We start from the raw sequence: 24,384 nt of genomic DNA, 5'->3' as shown, positions 1-24,384 counted from the left end.
CACTAAAATAGTTTCAATTGAAACAGGGACTGCTTAATTTCAGCATGGAAAATCCCCCAATAAAACAGACATGATACTAGCTGTTTTCTTTTCATACTGTATGAATAGGAACTGGAGGGCAGGCAAGAATGTAATGAGGTCACTGATACTTGACCTTATAAAAAAAATAGCACAAGTTCAACTTTGTTACACCATATTCATGGGCTGCTGCTGTTTCACAGAATGTGCGTTTGAAACAGCACCAACAGACACCCCAGAACCAGTTTCACTGACCACTGCCTCCAAGTGACATATGACAATGGGGGGGGGGGGGGGGGGGGGGGGTCAGTGTTGTTTATCAGCCATCATTGGTCTCAGAGAAGTTCAGTTTTGTCACCTGGAAAATGTATTTATTTACATAGTAACCTTTGACAACCCTTGACAATACAACACCACTAGCAACACAGTGATGCACAAGTTTATCTCAATTTAAGACAAGTTAAAAACAGTTAACTACAGTTATATTTTTTGCTTCTTTCCCGTTGGATTGTAGCACAGTTTTTATTCGGTAATTGACATTCTGGTCTGGCTCTGAGTTTCCACACAACACGGACAGGAAATACAGTGCTGTGAATAGGAGCTAACATAATACAAGTGTTTATCAATCCCTAACAACAACCAAGTCACAAAAGCAGTTTGTGGGAAGTGAAAACGAAGTAAAAACAAAGTAGATAAGCATTTCCAAAGATTTGGGAGTATTACAAACTGTAAAGAGGCAATATACATTTGTTACAGTTTTAAAAAGTATTTGGATTCAGCTTTGTCGTCAAAATTGAGGTGTTCAGGCCCCATTGGTGAAAAAGAATGAAGCAGGTACCAAGAGAGGCCAAAGTACCAAGAACCAAGTGGTTGTGGGCATAGGAGAAGACTGAAGGAGCCTCTGCCCCTGCACATTGGGCCAGAACCATTGGGTTTGTTGGCTCACCTCATCCCTGCTTGCAGTTTCTCCATGTCAACTTTGCGCTGCTCTGCGTTAGCCTGTGAGCGTCTCAGCCTGTCTCGCAGCTCCTGCAGGTGATCCAGTGTGTCCACCAGCTCTCCCTTCACAGTCTTCATCTGGCTCTCCAGCAGCTGGGTGCGGTGCAGGGAGTTCCTCCTGTCTCTCCTGGTGAAACGCACCTTATCCTCCAGGTCCTGGACTGCACCGGACAAGGCCCAGAGAAGAACAAGATCAGAAACAGTCACTCCAAGGGAGAGTTAACATTTTGAGCCAGTTTCCTGGACCCAGATTAAGCTTAGTCTTTGAGTAAAATCTGACATGCATTTTACTCCAGAACTAGGCTTAATCTCTGTGCCTTGGAAACCAACCCCTTAAGACACAGACATTCAGAGAGAAAACAAATCTAAGAGATGCTAAAATACACATGGAGAGCATCAGTCCAGAACAAAGAAAGTACTCAGAAGAATCATTTGATGACATGATTTCATGCTAAAATATACACTTTAAAAGTAGATACGGTCTATAAAATCAAGGGCACATGCACTATCATATTAACTACATTTGAATGACTTAAATCCTTGAACGACAGTTTATCCATAGCACTAAAACCATGAAGTGCTCGTGCAGTTCAGAGAAGAAACTGAAGTCAATTAGCGTAAGGATATTGATACAGACCCATGTCGTCCCGGGTGTCCCGTCCTTTACTTTCCGTTCCAGGCTCAGGCTTCTTGTCCAGCTTTCCTCTGGTCTCGGCTAGCATCTTCTCCATCTTGGAGAGCTGGAAGGCCTTTGTGACGCTGTCTCTCCGTATACGCAGCATCTGCTGCTCTCGCTCACTCAGCTCACCCTGAACCTTATTCATGTCCTCCGTTGACTGCCTACAGGTCAGGAGAACAGACGAACCCTGGCTCTCAACAGGGGCTTACGGCTGCTAGACACGCTACGTCTGTAAATGGTCACCCTAAAGTCGTTTGCACTGATTACGATACTTGACAACACAAAAGGTAGAAGGACTTTGGGATGTCTAGAGAAGTCAGTCACATACAAGTACACAATATTCTGCGTGTACTGGTTCCCTGGTCTGGATTGAAAATCTCTAAGCTATTCCTTCTACTGGATGTAGTGTTTGTCCTGCTCCTGAGTGCTCCAGCTGATCTTTTGGGGCTGGGCTATCTAGGCCTCTTATATACCCCCAACAAAGAGCAGAAAACAGCCTCCAAACAACTAACACTGAGTACAGAGCATTATAATCAGACAAGTCATAAGACTGGCTTCACCAAGCCCTGCAGCTAACTGACATTATACACTCGACCAGCCGAGACATTAGGCTCAATGTTGAAGGAGAACATTTAACTCAGTACAAGTCTATTTAGACAAATATAACACTTGAATATGCCAGGGTCACAGTAACTCAGCAGGGTCACAGTAACTCAGCAGGGTCACAGTAACTCAGGGAGTTAAACTGGCCATATCAAATCCATTCCCAGGAACTAAAAGAGGCCTAATAACGCATCCACCCAACACCAACTAATGGAGCACTCTAATAACTATCGATTAAAGGACCGAAATGTCGCTGGTTCAAATACCAGAGCCGACAAGGTGAAACATTTGCCGATGTGCCCTTGAACAAGACACTTAACCCTAATTTGCTCCAGGGGCACTGTACTACTATGGCTGACCCTGTAAAACAGATTTCACTGCACCTTTCCTGTGTATGTTACAGTAAAAAACATTCTGTAAAAACAAACAGCTGATATGACACAACTACATAATAATGTCCAAACCAATGTTAGAATGCCCATCATATTCTGTTGTCTTTCATAATAAAGTATTGTATGTTGTCAAGACCAGCATCTTTACAAAGACATCTAGTTTAATTAATCAAACCCATTATGGGACTAAACCTAACCATTCTTATATTTTATTTTATTTATTTTAATTTCACATTTATTTAACCAGGTAGGCTAGTTGAGAACAAGTTCTCATTTGCAAGTGCGACCTGGCCAAGATAAAGCATAGCAATTCGACACATACAACAACACAGAGTTACACATGGAATAAACAAAACGTACAGTCAATAATGCAGTAGAGAGAAGGGGGAAAAAAGTATATATACAGTGAGTGCAAATGAAGTAGGTTAAGGCAATAAATAGGCCATGGTGGCGAAGTAATTACAATATAGCAATTAAACACTGGAATGGTAGATGTGCAGAAGATGAGTGTGCAAGTAGAGATACTGGGGTGCAAAGGAGCAAGATAAATAAATAAATACTGTATGGGGATGAGATAGGTAGATAGATGGGCTGTTTACAGATGGGCTATGTACAGGTGCAGTGATCTGTGAGCTGCTCTGACAGCTGATGCTTAAAGCTAGTGAGGGAGATATGAGTCTCCAGCTTCAGAGATGTTTGCAGTTCGTTCCAGTCATTGGCAGCAGAGAACTGGAAGGAAAGATGACCAAAGGAGGAATTGGCTTTGGGGGTGACCAGTGAGATATACCTGCTGGAGCACGTGCTACGAGTGGGTGGAATTACATTCTATAAAGACTATCCGTCTAAAGCTCCCTCCGCTATTTCTTACTGCAGGCATACAGGTGTTTGACTTTGCCTCATTTAACTTTTTTCCCACCCATTTTTCCTCCCAATTCCAATTACAATCTTGTTTCAACTCCTTAAAGGGCTCTGGAGAGGTAAAGGTTGAGTCATGCTTCCTCGAAACATGACCCACCAAACTGCACTCCTTAACACCAGCCAGCTTAACTCGGAAGCCAGCTGCACCAATGTGTTGGAGGAAACACTGTTCGACTGATGACCGAAGTCAGCCTGCAGGCGCCCCGGTCCGCCACAAGGAGTCACTAGAGTGCAATGAGCCAAGTAAAGCCCCTCAAGCCAAACCCTTCCCTAAGCCGGACGACGCTGGGCAAATTGTGCGCCGCCCTATGGGACTCCCGGTCATGGCCGGTTGTGACACAGCCTGAGATCGAAACCAGGACTGTAATGATGCCTCAAGCACTGCGATGCAGTGCCTTAGACTGCTGCGCCACTCGGGAGGCCCACCTAATTTCACTTCAAAATCACCGGACTGTTGCAATCAGTAGCTAGCTTTTTTAGTACAAGACAGACTTATCACTTGGCGATGATGGAAGTCAGACGTTGATAGAACTTCTACCCACCGACTCCTGAATGGAGGTTTACTGCTGGGTCTAGGAATTGGAAAAAAAACTATACTTTACATTCTATCTATTATTGTTATTACAGTATCATATCATTTTCAAGAACCTCAACATGCAGCCTCATATCAATAGTGAATGTAAGTGATACATTTAATAGCAGTCATTTGCATGCAGTTATAACACGCGGGAAATAAACCAGGTTCTCCCACGAGAGCAATCAACGTCTTAGACCAACAGAAAAATCCTCTTGGGCTGAGGGCAGACACTGGTTTTGAAGTTCGCAGGTGGGGCTACCTCATCACATGACCGACTCATGTCTGCTACAATCACCCCCCCCCCCCCCCCCCCCCCCCTGAACCCCTCCTCCATGAGAAACCACCCCACGTTGGGCACCAATGTAACGTGCAGAATATGATCCTGGGTCTCCCACAGGAGCAACCAACGTCTTAGACTGTTATACCAATAGGAAATTCCCTCTTGGGCTGAGGGCAGACACTGGTTTTGAAGTTTGCAGGCGGGGCTACCTCATCATGGGACCATGAACGCTACACAGTGTTGTGCAGTGTTTAGCAGTACCGTAGCGTAGAGCCGAGTACAGTACAGAGAGTTAAAACTAGTCTCACTCTGCTGTCTCCTCTTCAGCATTTTGGAGGCTAGTGCCTTCTATTTCTCCAGGTCCTACTCCAAGTGGCCCACCTGAAGAAACACACACACACGCACACACACACACTGAACGGAACCCCCTCACCTCATCTCCAAAACTAGCATGATATAACATTGTCTGGTAAACTGTACATTAGAACAAATAGTTCCTTTTTACCCACTATACTATAGTCTTAGAAAAAATAGTTCCAAAAGGGTTCTTTGTGGAGGGATTGAGTTCTACCTATAACTTTTTTCATCCTTGAAAACTGAGTGTCAGCTAGCATGCTAGCAGATTCCCATAGTCTTCCAGGCATTGTGCTAATGCTAGTCAGTATTGTCTCGCGAAACTACCTATACACAGTGGACACAGAGACATAAAAATGGTATCCACAAGTTAATCTGACTCTGAGGAAGTAAAGGGTCTCATAGCCAAAATCCTGAAGTATCCGTAATGATGGCACGAACGGAGATCACGACTAGCTTTGAAGCAACTCTGCAGTATTTTGTTTGTTTGAGTACTATTTTTTAAGTTATTAGATCAGGAATTGTTGTGTGTCATTAGATACAGCCAGGAAGAACTATTGGATATTAGAGCGGCGGTAACTCACCAGAACGTCTAGCATTACGACCAGGATTACGACTTCTCTGGAGCGGATTCTTTGTTTGCTCTCCCCAGAGCAATTTAACTTATTCCAGAGGCTGACCCAAAACAACAGAGAAGAGGTACTCGAGGGGTCTTCTGGTCCGAATTAGGAAGCGTGCACACCACCCACCGCTCCCAAGTATTTTACTCGCTAATGTCCAATTTCTGGATAATGAAATTGATGAGCACAAGGCGAGAGTTGTTTTTCCGAGAGACACCAGGGATTGTAACATACTCTGCTTCATGGAAACATGGCTCTCTCGAGATATACTGTCTGACCCTGTAAAGCCAGTTGGGTTCTCAGTACATCGTGCCGACAGGAACAAACATCTCTCCGGGAAGCAGAAGGGTGGAGGTATATGTTTTATGATAAACAATGTATGGTGTAACTGTGATTACATACAGTAACTCAAGTCCTTCTGTTCACCCGACCTAGAATATCTCACAATCAAATGCCAACCATACTATCTCCCAAGAGAATTTTCGGCAATAATAGCCACAGCGGATACCACGGCGGCCCTCAAAGAACTTCACTGGTCTTTATGCAAACTGGAAACTACATATCCTGAGGCTGCATATATTGTAGCTGGGGATTTTAACAAATAAAATTTGAGGAAAAGGCTCCAGAAATTCTATCAACATATTGATTGTTGTACTCACGCTGCTAAAACCCTTGATCATTGCTATACTACCTTCCAGAATGCATATAAGGCCCTCCTCCACCCTCCGTTCGGCAAATCGGACCACGATTCCACCTTGCTCCTGCCCTCCTATAGGCAGAAACTCAAACAAGAACCACCCATGGTGCTACACCACTGACTGTTAAACAGCCAGCTCCAGCACATCAGAGGCTGCTGCCTGTAGACATAGATTAGGAATCACTGTCCACTTTAAGGAAATGAAACTCTAACCATTTTAAAAATGTCTCCGTAGCTTGCATTACTCATCTCATGTGTAAACTGTACTCTATACTATTCTACGGTATATTAGTCGCTTTAAATTGTTTGTAAATATTGCATCACCCATCTCATATGTATATACTGTACTCTATACTATGCCACTGTATCTTAGTCCAATGCCACTCTGACATATATCTATATATTCTTAATCCATTCCTTACTTAGATTTACATGTACAGTGCCTTGCGAAAGTATTCGGCCCCCTTGAACTTTGCGACCTTTTGCCACATTTCAGGCTTCAAACATAAAGATATAAAACTGTATTTTTTTTGTGAAGAATCAACAACAAGTGGGACACAATCATGAAGTGGAACGACATTTATTGGATATTTCAAACTTTTTTAACAAATCAAAAACTGAAAAATTGGGCGTGAAATTGTTGAGGGTGAAAAATTCAGCAGTGTTGCTGTTCTTGACACAAACCGGTGGCCTGGCACCTACTACCATAACCTGTTCAAAGGCAACAAAATGTTTTTGTCTTTCCCATTCACCCTCTGAATGGAACAAATACTGTACACAATCCATTGTCTCCTCCCCTTAAATCCACTTCAATCTGTGTAAATTAACAAGCGACATCAATAAGTGATCATAGCTTTCACCTGGACTCACCTGGTCAGTCTGTCATGGAAAGAGCAGGTGTCCTTGTATTGTATTGTCATAAAGAGCTTCATTTTAAAGGATAATAAGGCTGGTGGAACTGTTAATTGAGGGTTCTAGGAAGAACCCATCACAGAGGGTTCTAGGCATAACCCGTTATAGAGAGTTCTAGGTAGAACCATTTACAGGGGGTTCTATGAAGAACCCTCTGCAAAGGGTTCTATCTAGAACCAAAAAGGGTTTCCCTATAGGGACAAACTGAAAAACCCTACATGGTTCTACTTAGCACCTTTTTTTCTAAGAGTGTAGTCACCCCCTGAAAGCCTGAGGTAATCAATTTAAAAAAAAATAGTATCCGTCTAAACAACGAAGCTCTTCAAAACATTCATAAACAGTATGCGCAGAAGGAAGCATGCAGTCAGTTATTAACAGATATGAGGACTATTTTAATAACCCTTCTCTGCCCTTAGTGCAAGTTCAGGCCAGCCCACAAAAGCAGGCTTTGTCGACAAAGAACAGTACCAGTTAAAGCTATTTGATGAACACAAGCTCTGGCAGAACCTGGAGCTCTGGCACACCAGAGAGCTGCTCTTCAATTCTGACTGCAGAGCATCCACCTGAGAACAACTCAACAAGCATAAGAGCTGCCTGTTGAACCTTCTTCTGAACCATATTGCTTACACCTATCCAATACTCAGATGTATACAAGCTCCTAGGGGGTAGGGCCTAGGGGTTGATTTGGGATTCAGGGAGTGTCTTCTTCACTGAGGTTTTATTGGTTGGAAAGAGCAAACAAAATGGTGACTTACCACCACCAACTGAAAAGGTGGACAGTGCCTGTTGGGGTGTCTCTAGCTAGTCTACACCCCTATACTTTCCCAGTTTGAATATTTTCTAGTCCTATTTTCTGTCCCCCACAGATGCAAAATACATTGTGTGATGACTATTGTACAGGAAATGAATGAAGAAACTATTCAGATCTTAATGACGTTATACCTCTTTGGCTCGTGTCTCCAGCTCACTCTCTCATAGCGTCCCTTCACTCCCTGTATCTGCTGCACACAGCTACTCAACTCATCCGTCTCCAAAAACCTCACCTTCAACAGGGCAGAAAAAAAGGGAAAAAGCCTGCTCTAACTAGCAATTATGATGAGAAATGAAAAGATCACATGTTATTATGGCATAATTGAGTTGACTGAGAGAGATGAGAAAATGCACAAGGAGTTAAGTAAGTGTTCCTTGGTGGTAGACTCTGTAGCCTGCACTCAGAGCTCTTAAGGCCTCCTGGTCTTGTTTGTCTCTCGTCTTGCTCTCCTAAGAGATTGACATGATTGGGGCAGGGGTTAGTGCACTAGCCATGGATATGTTAAGCCTGTGCTGGGCCTCCTGTCTCTCACGCTGGGTTGAAGAGAAGGTTCTCTCCAACTCCGCTATCTGAGAGTGTTTCTGCTTCATAATATATACCATTTTATCCAAAGCGACAATCATGTGTGCATTCCTTTCACGTATGGATGGTCCCGGGAATCTAATCCACTACCCTAGCCTTATGAGCGCCGTGCTCTACCAACTGAGCTACAAAGGACTTCACTTCAAAGATATCTTCAACTGTACAGGACAGGCAGAAATGAATCACAAGAAACGGGCAGGAAACACATGTATGACAGGACTGTAGTATGCACACAAGCACCTTTGCAGGCGGCCAAACATCGATGTTAACATAAGATCAGATGTGCGTAATGTTTATGGTATTGCTTATTGGAACTTTGGTTGAATCCTTATGAACAGTAAAGGGAACTGAAGCCATGAATCCTCTCACCATTTAGATTTGATCCTCTAGCTCCTTAGATTGCTCCGATCCAGCTCTCTGAGACTCCAACGCCTATGGGTGTCCCTCTTATTAAAGTCCAGAGTAGTTTTAAAGTGCTGGAGACTGCTGCTCTTCTCCTATGTTTCAAAACATATAGTTAGTCAACGAACTAGTCAACCTGAACTTATCATAGCCTATGTGTGAATATGAAATAGGAACTGGGTCTGTCTAAATCGAAAGTCGGCATCATGGTGGATTGAGACAGACCCGTGTGTTAGTGAAAGCATATGTGTGCGTGTGTTGTGGTTTGGTCTTCTCTACAGTCTGTGAAAATGCTCCATTTATTCTTCTCTGTAGCTGCCAGACATTATTCATCAATAACTAAAATACAACTCATTCACCACTAGAGGACAGACATCAGTCACACATACAGTACTGAAACAAGTCATATTTTGTTTCAGGCACTAGTTTAAGGCCTGATAACTCACTGTGAGGGACCCTAATTTTTCCTGGTATGTGACACTGTGTAACTCCTTTGAGATGCAGCCATTTTCCTTGATTTGAGACCACTTATAATGGAAACAGTGGTACAGTATACTATTCATGTGTCCATCCTTACCCCTCTCTCCAGCTGGTTGATGCGTACAGTCCTCTCCTGCAGCTGTGTGTGTAGTTTCTGTAGCTGGTATTCTGTCTGGGTGGTGTTGCAGGATACAAAGATACTTTGCGTACTTCATGTGTACCCACAATGTTGCATGACGGAATACAAGGAAGTGGGACATTTTTTAGTTAATCTACTCTCCTATATGCATGGCCTAGAGATGGAAAAATAAAGATGTGCTATATATAGACTACAATAGGATGTGTAGACAGTAAACTAGGGAAATACCCTGGCTTGAGTTTGGGGGACATCACACGGTGGCACAGGAGCTGGCAGACAAGGCTTAGCACAGAGTGATCCCCCACCGCTTTATAACAAATAGTTAAGTCTGTTTTACATACCGTAACAGTATAGTAAAGTTGCACAGAACAGTCTTATATTCAGTTATATGCTGAGTTAGCAATAAGCAGGTTGCACTTTGCTTGCATGGGGAACATACAGAATACAACATTTAAAGAGGTTCTCATGTGAGAGTATGGAGCTAGGCTCACCCCTAAGACACAGCAGGCTGAGGATGGCCTCTCGGGATGCTAGTTCAGCCTGGCTCTGCAGTGCTGATCTTTGACACTGCTCCGGTCGCTGCTCCTGGCTGGTAGTAAGGTGGTGTAGGTCCAAGCTCTCCTTCCTCAACACCTCTATGTCCTTCCCAACTCTCCTCCTGTCACTCAGTCTTTTCCCCAGTTCCACAGCCCCGGACAGAGGCCTCTTCCAGAAGAGAACGCAAGGTGATTCTCTACACTCGTCGCCTCTGCTTTAATCCTTCAACTGGCTGGTAAAGGGAGAGAGCAAGTTGATTCCTAACTACTATTGTTACTATACACGGAGTATACAAAACATAAAGCACATAGACTGACCAGGTGAAAGCTATGATCCTATAACATGAACGCTGGGAGTCGGGAAGCAAGTTCAGGGAGTGTATTTAATAAATAATTGAACATAGAACAAAACAAGAAACACGGGTAGCGTAAAGAAATAAACAGAAATAATAACGCCTCGGGATAGAAACAAAGGGAGTGACATACAGTTGAAGTCAGAAGTTTACATACACCTTAGCCAAATACATTTAAACTCAGTTTTTCACAATTCCTGACATTTAATCCTAGTAAAAATTCCCTGTCTTAGGTCAGTTAGGATCACCACTTTATTTTAAGAAAGTGAAATGCTCAGAATAAATGTAGAGAAAATTATTTAATATTTTATTTCTTTCATCACATTCCCAGTGGGTCAGAAGTTTAAATAATAATTATTTGGTAGCATTGCCTTTAAATTGTTTAACTTGGGTCAAACGTTTCGGGTAGCCTTCCACCAGCTTCCCACAATAAATTGGGTGAATTTTGGCCAATTCCTCCTGACAGAGCTGGTGTAACTGAGTCTGGTTTGTAGGCCTCCTTGCTCACACATGCTTTTTCAGTTCTGCCCCCAAATGTTCTATAGGTTTGAGGTTAGGGTTTTGTGATGGCCACTCCAATACCTTGACTTTGTTGTCCTTAAGCAATTTTGTCACAACTTTGGAAGTACGCTTGGGGTCATTGTCCATTTGGAAGATCCATTTGCGACCAAGCTTTAACTTCCTGACCGATGTCTTGAGATGTTGCTTCAATACTATATCCACAATTTCCCCCCCTCATAATGCCATCTATTTTGTGAAGGGCACCAGTCCCTCCTGCAGCAAAGCACCCCCCACAACATGATGCTGCAATCCTCGTGCTTCACGGTTGGGATGATGTTCTTCGGCTTACAAGCCTCCCCCTTTTTCCTCCAAACATAACGATGGTCATTATGACCAAATGTCGACAAAAACAATGGTCATTATGAACACATTTTGACAAAAAGTACGATCTTTGTCCCCATGTGCAGTTGCAAACCATAGTCTGGCTTTTTTATGGCGGTTTTAGAGCAGTGGCTTCTTCCTTGCTGAGCGGCCTTTCATGTTATGTCAATATAGGACTAATTTTACTGTGGATATAGACACTTTTGTACCCGTTTCCTCCAGCATCTTCACAAGGTCCTTTGCTGTTGTTCTGGGATTGATTTGCACTTTTTGCACCAAAGTATGTCTCTAGGAGACAGAACGCGTCTCCTTCCTGAGCGGTATGACGGCTGCGTGGTCCCATGGTGTTTATACTTGCGTACTATTGTTTGTACAGATGAACGTGGTACCTTCAGGCATTTGGAAATTGCTCCGAAGGATGATCCAGACTTGTGGAGGTCTAAAACAAAATTCTGAAGTCTTGGCTGATTTCTTTTGATTTTCCCATGATGTCAAGCAAAGAGGCACTGAGTTTGAAGGTAGGCCTTGAAATACATCCACAGGTACACCTCCAATTGACACAAATGATGTCAATTAGCCTATCAGAAGCTTCTAAATTCATGACATCATTTTATGGAATTTTCCAACATGTTTAAAGGCACTATCAACTTAGTGTATGGATGTAATAAACGTATCACTAGTCACTTTAAACAATGCCACTTTATATAATGTTTACATACCCTACATTACTCATCTCATATGTATATACTGTACTCTATACCATCTACTGCATCTTACCTATGCCGCTCGGCCGTCACTCATCCATCTATTTATATGTACATATTCTTATTCATTCCTTTACACTTGTGTGTATAAGGTAGTTGTTGTGAAATTGATAGATTTTACTGCACGGTCGGAACTAGAAGCACAAGCATTTCTCTACACTGCTAACCATGTGTATGTGACCAATAAAATTTGATTTGATGTAAATGTCTGACCCACTGGAATTGTGATACAGTGAATTATAAGTGAAATAATCTGTCTGCAAACAATTGTTGGAAAAAATTACTTTTGTCATGCAAAAAGTAGATATCCTAACTGACTTGCCAAAACTATAGTTTTTTAACAAGAAATTTGTGGAGCGGTTGAAAAACGAGTTTTAATATCACCAACCTAAGTGTATGTAAACTTCCGACTTCAACTGTATATAGGGAAGGTAATCAGGCAGGTGTTTGAGTCCAGGTGAGTCTGATGAGGCGCGTAAGAATGAGCAGCCTGACGACCTTGAGCGTCGGAGAGGGAGTATACGTGACAGAACCCCCTCCCTGACGCATGACTCCAGCTGCAGGACGCCAAACAGAGGGACGCTCGGCCCGATCACGTTGGCTGACGTGCGGGAGCCTGACAAGCTGGCTGAGACATTCCCAGTTGTGGCACTCGAACCCGATGTCACCTACACAAATAAATGTAAATAATAACTCCCGGGTGGTCCCCTTCTGTAACATAAACACTGGGAGTCAGGAAGCAAGTTTAGGGGGTGTATTTAATAAATAAATGAACCTAGCCCAAAACAAGAAACACGGGTAGCGTACAGACATGAACAGAAACAATAACACCTACGGAAAGAACGAAAGGGAGGGACATGTATATGGAAGGTAATCAGGCAGGTGATTGAGTCCAGGTGAGTCGTTATGCGCATCATGTTGACAGGTGTGCGTAATAATGAGCAGCCTGACTACCTCGAGTGCTGGAGAGGGAGTACACGAGACAGATCCCTTATTGATGTCACTTGTTAAATCCACTTCAATCAGTGTAGATGAAGGGGAGGAGACATGTTAAAGAAGGATATTTAAGCCTTGACACATTGATTGTGTATTTGTGCCATTCCGAGGGTGAATGGGTAAGACAAAAGATTTACATTGAACAAAAATATAAAACGCAACATGCAACAACTTCAAGAGTTTCAGTTCATATAAGGAAATCAGTCAATTGAAAATAATTAATTAGGCCCTAATCTATGGATTTCACATGACTGGTGTAGTGGAAATTATTTTATAGGGACACTTGAAGTCAATCTTAAATGAATCATTGTTTATTGTCAGCGCACTGGAGAGGTTCCAAAAAACTCAATGAAGTAGTTACGTTAGTTCCCTTATATACTGACAAGTTATATTTGCATGACTCAACTTATTCATCATTCAGAATTAATGTTTGGTTCATAACATGTGACAGACCAATATCTCACGAGGCTTCTTATCTAAGCTGACACCTTGAAACAGAGATGTCCCTTTCTCTCAACAAGCTTCTGGGCGTACTGCCAAATTGCAGATACTGATAGTGAGGATTCATTCAATCAGTCACTTGAATGGACACAGATTGTTTTATAGAAAAGCACAGAACACAGAAATTGGTTATTAGAAACGTACAAACATAACTGTTACGGTGAGTGAATGAGGACCCAAAAGCGAACTAACTTAAACAGAGCTTCTTTAATAACCAAACATAGGTAGGCTCAGATAGACCGGCAGATTCCGACAGGACAGGACAAGGTTACAGCAAACATGACGACAGTCTGGTTCAGGCATGAATGACACAAACAAACAAGAATCCGACAAGGACAGGAGCAGAAACAGAGAGAGATATTGGGACCTAATCAGAGGGAAAAAAGGGAACAGGTGGGGAACGGGGTGAATGGGTAGTTAGAGGAGACAAGGGACAGCTGGGGGAAAGCGGGGGAGAAAAGGTAACCTAACACGACCAGCAGAGGGAGACAGGGTGAAGGGAAAGGACAGAGACAAGACAACATGACAGTACATGACAGTACCCCCCCACTCACCGAGCGCCTCCTGGCGCACTCGAGGAGGAAACCTGGCGGCAACGGAGGAAATCATCAATCAGCGCACGGTCCAGCACGTCCCGAGAGGGAACCCAACTCCTCTCCTCAGGACCGTACCCCTCCCAGTCAACTAGGTACTGATGACCACGGCCCCGAGGACGCATGTCCAAGATTTTACGGACCCTGTAGATAGGTGCGCCCTCGACAAGGATGGGGGGGGGGGGGAAGACGAGCGGGGGCGCGAAGAACGGGCTTAACACAGGAGACATGGAAGACCGGGTGGACGCGACGAAGATATCGCGGAAGAAGAAGTCGCACTGCGACAGGATTAATGACCTGAGAGATACGGAATGGACCAATGAACCGCGGGGTCAACTTGCGAGAAGCCGTCTTAAGGGGAAGGTTCTGAGTGGAGAGCCAAACTCTCTGACCGCGACAATATCTAGGGCTCTTAGTTCTACGCTTATTAGCAGCTCTCACAGTCTGCGCCCTATAACGGCAAAGTGCAGACCTGACCCTCTTCCAGGTGCGCTCGCAACGTTGGACAAAAGCCTGAGCGGAGGGGACGCTGGACTCGGCGAACTGAGATGAGAACAACGGAGGCTGGTACCCGAGGCTACTCTGAAAAGGAGATAGCCCGGTCGCAGACGAAGGAAGCGAGTTGTGGGCGTATTCTGCCCAGGGGAGCTGTTCTGACCAAGACGCAGGGTTGCGAAAAGAAAGACTGCGTAAGATGCGACCAATAGTCTGATTGGCCCGTTCTGCTTGACCGTTAGACTGGGGGTGAAAGCCGGAAGAGAGACTGACGGAAGCCCCAATCAAACGGCAAAACTCCCTCCAAAATTGAGACGTGAATTGCGGACCTCTGTCCGAAACGACGTCTGACGGAAGGCCATGAATTCTGAAAACATTCTCGATGATGATTTGTGCCGTCTCTTTAGCAGAAGGAAGCTTAGCAAGGGGAATGAAATGAGCCGCCTTAGAGAACCTATCGACAACCGTAAGAATAACAGTCTTCCCCGCTGACGAAGGCAGTCCGGTGACAAAATCTAAGGCGATGTGAGACCACGGTCGAGAGGGAATAGGAAGCGGCCTGAGACGGCCGGCAGGAGGAGAGTTACCGGACTTAGTCTGCGCGCAGACCGAACAAGCAGCCACGAAACGACGCGTGTCATGCTCCCGGGTGGGCCACCAGAAACGCTGGCGAATGGAAGCAAGCGTACCCCGAACGCCAGGGTGGCCGGCTAACTTGGCAGAGTGAGCCCACTGAAGAACGGCCAGACGAGTAGGAACGGGAACGAAAAGAAGGTTCCTAGGACAAGCGCGCGGCGACGGAGTTTGAGTGAGTGCTTGCTTTACCTGCCTCTCAATTCCCCAGACAGTCAACCCGACAACACGCCCCTCAGGGAGAATCCCCTCGGGGTCAGTGGAGGCTACTGAAGAACTGAAGAGACGAGACAAAGCATCAGGCTTGGTGTTCTTAGAGCCCGGACGATAAGAAATCACGAACTCGAAACGAGCGAAAAACAGCGCCCAACGCGCCTGACGCGCATTAAGTCGTTTGGCAGAACGGATGTACTCAAGGTTCCTATGGTCAGTCCAAACGACAAAAGGAACGGTCGCCCCCTCCAACCACTGTCGCCATTCGCCTAGGGCTAACCGGATGGCGAGCAGTTCGCGGTTACCCACATCATAGTTACGTTCCGACGGCGACAGGCGATGAGAAAAATACGCGCATGGGTGGACCTTGTCGTCAGAGAGGGAGCGCTGAGAAAGGATGGCTCCCACTCCCACCTCTGACGCGTCAACCTCGACAACGAACTGTCTAGAGACGTCAGGTGTAACAAGGATAGGAGCGGATGTAAAACGATTCTTGAGGAGATCAAAAGCTCCCTGGGCGGAAACGGACCACTTAAAGCACGTCTTGACAGAAGTAAGGGCTGTGAGAGGAGCTGCCACCTGACCGAAATTACGGATGAAACGACGATAGAAGTTTGCGAAGCCGAGAAAGCGCTGCAGCTCGACGCGTGACTTAGGGACGGGCCAATCAATGACAGCTTGGACCTTAGCGGGATCCATCTTAATGCCTTCAGCGGAAATAACAGAACCGAGAAATGTGACGGAGGAGGCATGAAAAGTGCACTTCTCAGCCTTCACAAAAAGACAATTCTCTAAAAGGCGCTGGAGGACACGTCGAACGTGCTGAACATGAATCTGGAGTGACGGTGAAAAAAATCAGGATATCGTCAAGGTAAACGAAAACAAAGATGTTCAGCATGTCTCTCAGGACATCATTGACTAATGCCTGAAAGACAGCTGGAGCGTTAGCGAGGCCGAAAGGAAGAACCCGGTATTCAAAGTGCCCTAACGGAGTGTTAAACGCCGTCTTCCACTCGTCCCCCTCCCTGATGCGCACGAGATGGTAAGCGTTACGAAGGTCCAACTTAGTGAAAAACCTGGCTCCCTGCAGGATCTCGAAGGCTGAAGACATAAGAGGAAGCGGATAACGATTCTTCACTGTTATGTCATTCAGCCCTCGATAATCTATGCAGGGGCGCAGAGACCCGTCCTTCTTCTTGACAAAAAAAAACCCCGCTCCGGCGGGAGAGGAGGAGGGGACTATGGTACCGGCGTCAAGAGCTACAGACAAATAATCTTCGAGAGCCTTACGTTCGGGAGCCGACAGAGAGTATAGTCTACCCCGGGGGGGGGGTGGTTCCCGGAAGGAGATCAATACTACAATCATACGACCGGTGTGGAGGAAGAGAGGTGGCCCTGGACCGACTGAACACCGTGCGCAGATCGTGATATTCCTCCGGCACCCCTGTCAAATCACCAGGCTCCTCCTGTGAAGAAGAGACAGAGGAAACAGGAGGGATAGCAGACATTAAACATTTCACATGACAAGAGACGTTCCAGGAGAGGATAGAATTACTAGACCAATTAATGGAAGGATTATGACAAACTAGCCAGGGATGGCCCAAAACAACAGGTGTAAAAGGTGAACGAAAAATTAAAAAAGAAATGGTTTCACTATGATTACCAGAAACAGTGAGGGTTAAAGGTAGCGTCTCACGCTGAATCCTGGGGAGAGGACTACCATCCAGGGCGAACAAGGCCGTGGGCTCCTTTAACTGTCTGAGAGGAATGTCATGTTCCCGAGCCCAGGTCTCGTCCATAAAACAGCCCTCCGCCCCAGAGTCTATTAAGGCACTGCAGGAAGCTGACGAACCGGTCCAGCGTAGATGGACCGACAAGGTAGTGCAGGATCTTGAAGGAGAGACAGGAGTAGTAGCGCTCACCAGTAGCCCTCCGCTTACTGACGAGCTCTGGCCTTTTACTGGACATGAAGTGACAAAATGACCAGCGGAACCGCAATAGAGACAGAGGCGGTTGGTGATTCTCCGTTCCCTCTCCTCAGTCGAGATGCGGATACCTCCCAGCTGCATGGGCTCAGCACCCGAGCCGGCAGAGGAAGATGGTAGTGATGCGGAGAGGGAGGCGACGGAGAGCGCGAGCTCCTTTCCACGAGCTCGGTGACGAAGATCAACCCGTCGCTCAATGCGAATAGCGAGTTCAATCAAGGAATCCACGCTGGAAGGAACCTCCCGGGAGAGAATCTCATCCTTTACCTCTGCGCGGAAACCCTCCAGAAGACGAGCGAGCAAGGCCGGCTCGTTCCAGCCACTGGAGACAGCAAGAGTGCGAAACTCAATAGAGTAGTCTGTTATGGATCGATTGCCTTGACATAGGGAAGACAGGGCCCTGGAAGCCTCCTCCCCAAAAACAGATCGATCAAAAACCCGTATCATCTCCTCCTTAAAGTCTTGATACTGGTTAGTACACTCAGCCCTTGCCTCCCAGATTGCCGTGCCCCACTCACGAGCCCGTCCAATAAGGAGAGATATGACGTAGGCGACACGAGCAGTGCTCCTGGAGTAAGTGTTGGGCTGGAGAGAAAACACAATATCACACTGGGTGAGGAACGAGCGGCATTCAGTGGGCTCCCCAGAGTAACACGGCGGGTTATTGATTCTGGGCTCCGGAGATTCGAAAGCCCTGGAAGTGGCCGGTGGATCGAGGCGGAGATGGTGAACCTGTTCTGTGAGGTTGGAGACTTGGGTGGCCAGGGTCTCAACGGCATGTCGAGCAGCAGACAATTCCTGCTTGTGTCTGCCTAGCATCGCTCCCTGGATCTCGACGGCTGAGTGGAGAGGATCCGAAGTCGCTGGGTCCATTCTTGGTCGGATTCTTCTGTTACGGTGAGTGAATGAGGACCCAAAAGCGAACTAACTTAAACAGAGCTTCTTTAATAACCAAACATAGGTAGGCTCAGATAGACCGGCAGATTCCGACAGGACAGGACAAGGTTACAGCAAACATGACGACAGTCTGGTTCAGGCATGAATGACACAAACAAACAAGAATCCGACAAGGACAGGAGCAGAAACAGAGAGAGATATTGGGACCTAATCAGAGGGAAAAAAGGGAACAGGTGGGGAACGGGGTGAATGGGTAGTTAGAGGAGACAAGGGACAGCTGGGGGAAAGCGGGGGAGAAAAGGTAACCTAACACGACCAGCAGAGGGAGACAGGGTGAAGGGAAAGGACAGAGACAAGACAACATGACAGTACATGACAATAACATGTCCACATTCCCTCCTCTTATCACTTGTGTGATAATAATCATTACATTTTAATGTAATTATTTTGATTTTAGCTTCTATATCATAATATTCTATACTCCTAATAAAGTAAGGGAAATCAACACAGAAAAAAAAGACACTTAATTTCAAGCCCTTCATTCTGTAATTAGTATGGAAATACTATCAACATAATACACAGCATGTTAAATAGCACAATTTAGATTTAAAAAATAATTTTAAAAACCACACACTGCAGCCCCTTTGGCAATTTGGGATCCCCATCTTCCAAACAGGGATCCCAACCAAGTTGCAGGCATCCACTCTGGTTGTGGGGAATTATTCTTAGCAACAGCGGCAATGTATTCGGTGAGATCAGTCATATTAGAAGAGGGATCTGGGACAAAAGAACAACATTCGCCAATGATTGCACAAGTGCTCCCTTGACCTGCCAAAAGAAAGTCAAGGGCCTCTTTGTTTCACAGAACCAATTTACGCAATTATTTTAGCATTGCCAATTTTCTCTTAAGTCTCTAGAGATCTCCCGAATTTGGTCTAGGGCATATGCATATTGACTTTCACAGGGAAGAGAGAGAACACATGTTATAACAGTTTCACATCAACCTTGATAAGAATGAGATTGGGACCAAGTTAGCCAAAGCTACAATCGAGTGACTCTCCTCACTAAATTTAGGGGCATAGCTCTGTCTCTAGAAGCCTCGCCTTTCCAAATCATAATTAGAACTATTGATAAATTATTCAACCCAAATTTAGAACAACAAAACCAACGCGAAGCACTAAGGACTATCACATTAATTTAAGACCCTCAACTTAAACACACACTGATACTGGCAGAATGTACATTTACATACAGTATATTCATCTGATAATTTATATCAAGAACTTTTCTCATCACTTGTGGTAATGACAGATTGGTATACCAATGCATTCTTAGTCTATATTACCATACATTTCACAGTGTGCATACATCCACAATCAACCGGATATCCAAAATGGTTTATTTGGGGTAAGCCTAAATCAATTACGGGCACGGTTATTACGGGCACCTCCCTCCCTCCCGGGACTTATCCTTCTGGCGTTTCCTCATGTTCTTCTTCAGATAGTGTTTCAGGACGTCCTTTTAATGGCACATGTTAAAAATGGATGAAATGGATGATAATGTCTCACCTGAGCCGCCACTGTCAATTTCCTACCAGGACACCGGCAAGTTTGGATGGGATGTCTCTCCATGCTCACTCCATGTGGACTCATGTCGCACTCCTGAAAAGACATGAGAGAAAAGACATTTGATAGCTTTGTTGTTGTGTACAGGATGCTAGCTCGGACTCAGGTCTCAAGGTAGAAGTGGTGAAGGACCATACTGAACACCATTTTTGCCATTGCTTCAGCCGCTAAGAGGGGGTTAAAGTTCACACTGTTCTTGGTCAAAATATCCCTTCCATGCATCTAGACACCATCTGTGGTCACCTTCACCATAACCGAGAGAGAGGACAGACCAGAACAACAGTTTGGTTTGGGGCATATCTGATTCAGGAAATCCTGACAAATGATTTACTGCATGACAAATTATTACTACTACCACCAATATTCTTAATACAGATTTATAAAACAAATGTCAAAGAGAACAACACACAGTTGAAACCATTTTTTTTCTCCCAAATTGGCTTACTCCCCCATCGTCTAGGAGATCTCACTGCAGAGTTTCAGGTCAGGGAGTTAGAGAGCTAATCCTTAGGGAGAAATCCCAACCATCCAGCAGACCCAATCTGGTGAGATTTGTTATTGAAGCAAGACAAAAACGTATCACTTGATGTGAGTGAAAACTTCAACCCATTTGGAGTAACTGTTCACCATTACCAACATAATACCCCGTACCGCTAGCGGAACCCCTCGCCAAACAGCCAATGAATTGCAGGGTGCCAAATTCAATCAACAGAAATCTCATATCTAAAATGTCTCAAACATACAAGTATTAGACACTTTTTTAAAGATAAAATTATCCTTAATCCAACCACAGTGTCCGATTTCAAAAAAGCTTTTCGGCGAAAGCAGAACATATCATTCATTATGTTAGGTCAGCAACTAGTCACAGAAAGCATACAGCGATTTTCCAACCAAAGAGAGGAGTCACAAAAATTAATCACTAACCTTTGATATTCTTCATCAGATGACACTCCCGGGACAACATGTTACACAATACATGTATGTTTTGTTCGATCAAGTTCATATTTATATCCAAAAACCTCAGTTTACATTTGGCTTTGCCTCCAAAACATCCCGTGAATTTGCACAGAGCCACATTTATTTACAGAAATACTCATAATAAACATTGATAAAAGATACAAGTGTTATTTACAGATTTAAAGATATACAGCAACCGCTGTGTCAGAATTTTTTGTTAACTTTACGGACAAAGCAAACCATGCAATAATCTGAGTACAGCGATCAGAGACCAAAACAACCCAAAAAGATATCCGCCATTTTGGAGTCAACATAAGTCAGAAATAGCATTATAAATATTCACTTACCTTTGATGATCTTCATCAGAATGCACTCCCAGGAATCCCAGTTCCACAATAAATGTTTGATTTGTTCCATAAAGTCCATAATTTATGTCCAAATAACTCCTTTTGGTTCGCGCGATCAGTACACAATCTAAACTCGCGACGCGCGGGCAGGTCCAGGCAAAAGTTCAGACGAAAAGTCATATTACAGTCCGTAGAAACATGTCAAACGAAGTATAGAATCAATCTTTAGGATGATTTTGTGGTTCAATTTGCCTGGTTACTCATTAATTTAATATCTAATTGTTTGGGAAATCAACAAAAACTCCATCAGGAGTACAATAAATTGTAGCCTTAATCATGTTCAACATTCAATGGTTCTATTTATAATTTTATTGGTTAGGGGTAAGTCAAGTCCTGTACAATGCTTTAACCTTTTCATACATCAAATGATCCATGACCCACTCTGAACATTGCTCAGAATAATTTTTACACCACTTATGTATGTCTACGTGTGGGTGTGAAAGTTGTATATTATTATATATTTTTCTATTGTTATTTCATCAGATCTCTAGTAACCCATTATACTCAATATTATGTTACTTTATCTCTAGTAACCCATTATACATTTATGGTACATCACAAATCCCTCCTCTACACTAGTGTCCTATTCATACAGGGGTTTAAATATTCACTCTAGTGATCTATTTATACAGGGGTTTAAATATTCATTCTAGTGTTCTATTTATAGAGGGGTTTAAATATTCACTCTAGTATTCTATTTATACAGGGATTTACATATTCACTCTAGTGTTCTATTTATAGAGGGGATTTAAATATTAACTCCAGTGATCTATTTATACAGTGGTTTAAATATTCAGTCTAGTGTTCAATTTAACAGCATATTCGGGAATAATACTCTCTTCTTTCATATCTCCATACAGAATCCCTTTATAATGTTTTAAATCTTTAGGTTTTCACCTCCACACCGCAGCAACGATCACAGCGCAGCATCCCGAGAGGTACACATCTCTTTCATATCGAGGAAATCAATGTCTGGGGCATGTTACCCTCTCAAATATTTCAATGGCTTCTCCTGTAAGTGCTCACTACCTGTAGCTCGATGGGCAGTGGTGGACAGAACCCTAGATAACGTTATAGGTTGAAAAACTCAAATCACACAGAACTGGTTGGGGTATTCATTATTTTTCCTATATAACTATACGTAGGTATTCACACCCACACAACTCCATGTGCATATATGCACCATATGTATATTCAACGGTTTTAGCCTCCCAGACCACATAGACAATTCAGAAACCCTGTAGACCGCTGCTTCCAATAGATATAAAACTCCACCGTGTTCAATGACACCACATGCTATTATTAGTAGTCCCAGACTACGATGGGTGGTGGTGGATGGAACCCCTAAATAACGTTATAGATGGAAAAACTTAGCTCACATAGAAATGGAAAACTCAGCTCACATTCACACTGGAGCTGGTCCCCTGACAGCTCTCATTCACTCAGTGCATTATAGCTAAATTTCAATCTCTTATTTTCAAAATTCAATCATCTTGTTATCCATATTTCTTAATATCCAAATTTCAATCAATCTTAATAGTAATCATTTAAATCAATTCCTTATCCAGGTTTCAATCAGCTTAATATGTCATATCTCCCAATCACACAACTTTCACATCCCATATTCACTTAGTACTATTCCCAAACACACTCGGTAATCTCCCTTATTACTCCATGTGCATCTTCAACAATTCTCTGTCGTTACTTCCTATGCATCTTCACTTTACATATAGAATAGCACCTAGTGCACTTTATGCTATTCTCTACCAGTGGCTTCAGACCACATAGACACTTCTCTTATAAATTCCTACAGACAGCCGTCAGCGGGGCATGGTACTGTTACTTGCTCTAGTCTTCTCTATAAAACTAGCTATAGCTTTATTTCATGTCATATGTATCTTCAACAGTTCCTCTATAGTCTCTACAGTCACCATAGTCCCTACAGCATCCATAGTATAATTTGTTCATATAGTCATAAATTCTGTGGTCTCTACAGACTCTATAGTCTTGTCACTTTCCATACATATAGAATAACACCTTGTGCTATTACTTAAACTTCTTAGGGCTGCAATCCCGTTAACGGGATTGATATGACAACAGCCAGTGAAAGTGCAGAGCGCCAAATTCAAACAACAGAAATCTCATAATTAAAAATCCTCAAACATACATGTATTTTATACCATTGTAAAGGTAATCTTGTTGTTAATCCCACCAAAGTGTCCGATTTCAAATAGACTTTACAGCAAAAGCACCACAAATGATTATGTTAGGTCACTGCCAAGTCACAGAAAAATTCTGCCATTTTTCCAGCCAAAGACTCATAGGACTTCATGTTACACAGTACATATATGTTTTGTTCGATAAAGTGCATAGTTATATTAAAAAAATCTCAGTATACATTGGCGCGTTATGTTCACTAGTTCCAAAAACATCCGGTGATATTGCAGAGAGACAAATCATTTTACAGAAATACTCATTATAAATGTTGATGAAAATACAATTGTTAGACATGGAAATATGGATACACTTCTCCTTAACGCAACCGCTGTGTCAGATTTCAAAAAAGCTTTACGGAAAAAGCAAAAAATGCAATAATCTGAGAACGGCGCTCAGAAAACAAAGAGATATCTGCCATGTTGGAGTCAATAGAAATAACATTATAAATATTCACTTACCTTTGATGATCTTCGTCAGAATGCACTCCCAGGAATCCCAGTTCCACATTAAATGTTTAATTTGTTCGATAATGTCCATCATTTATGTCCAAAGAGCTACTTTTGTTAGCACGTTTGGTAAGCAAATCCAAAGTCATGAAGCGCGTTCACTAGTTGCAGACGAAATGTCAAAAAGTTCCGTTACTGTCCGTAGTAACATGTCAAACGATGTATGGAATCAATCTTTAGGATGTTTTTAACATTAAACTTCAATAATATTCCAACCGGAGAATTCCTTTGTTTTCAGAAAAGTAAAGGAACGGGAGATACCTCTCATGTGAAATGTGCGTGACCAGCGCGTGACTGCTTGCAGACGTCTGACTCATTCCTCTCTCATTCAGTCCCACTTCACAGTAGAATCATCAAACAA

At 43.6% G+C, this 24,384-nt stretch overlaps 1 protein-coding gene across 2 annotated transcripts; it reads right to left on the bottom strand.

Annotated features, from left to right (window-relative positions):
- Positions 1-503: 503 nt before the first annotated feature.
- LOC110521721 lies at positions 504-11,500 on the bottom strand. Of its 2 annotated transcripts, XM_036969378.1 has the most exons (7): positions 11,444-11,500; positions 9,955-10,232; positions 9,422-9,533; positions 8,812-8,939; positions 7,992-8,092; positions 1,655-1,857; positions 504-1,178 (listed from the first exon to the last, which is right to left on the bottom strand). In XM_036969378.1, the coding sequence occupies exons 4-7, from the start codon at positions 8,812-8,814 to the stop codon at positions 961-963; spliced, it is 525 nt and encodes a 174-aa protein (XP_036825273.1). In that variant the 5' UTR covers positions 8,815-8,939; positions 9,422-9,533; positions 9,955-10,232; positions 11,444-11,500; the 3' UTR covers positions 504-960. The 2 variants fall into 2 exon arrangements, with proteins under 2 accessions (XP_036825273.1, XP_021455199.1); XM_021599524.2 differs by lacking the exon at positions 7,992-8,092.
- Between the last annotated feature and the right edge of the window lie 12,884 nt (positions 11,501-24,384).

This window comes from Oncorhynchus mykiss, chromosome 30 (assembly GCF_013265735.2).
Source record: "Oncorhynchus mykiss isolate Arlee chromosome 30, USDA_OmykA_1.1, whole genome shotgun sequence".
Lineage (NCBI taxonomy): Eukaryota > Metazoa > Chordata > Actinopteri > Salmoniformes > Salmonidae > Oncorhynchus > Oncorhynchus mykiss.
The sequence above is the reverse complement of the archived record's forward strand: the minus strand, read 5'-3'. Positions and strand labels throughout refer to the sequence as shown.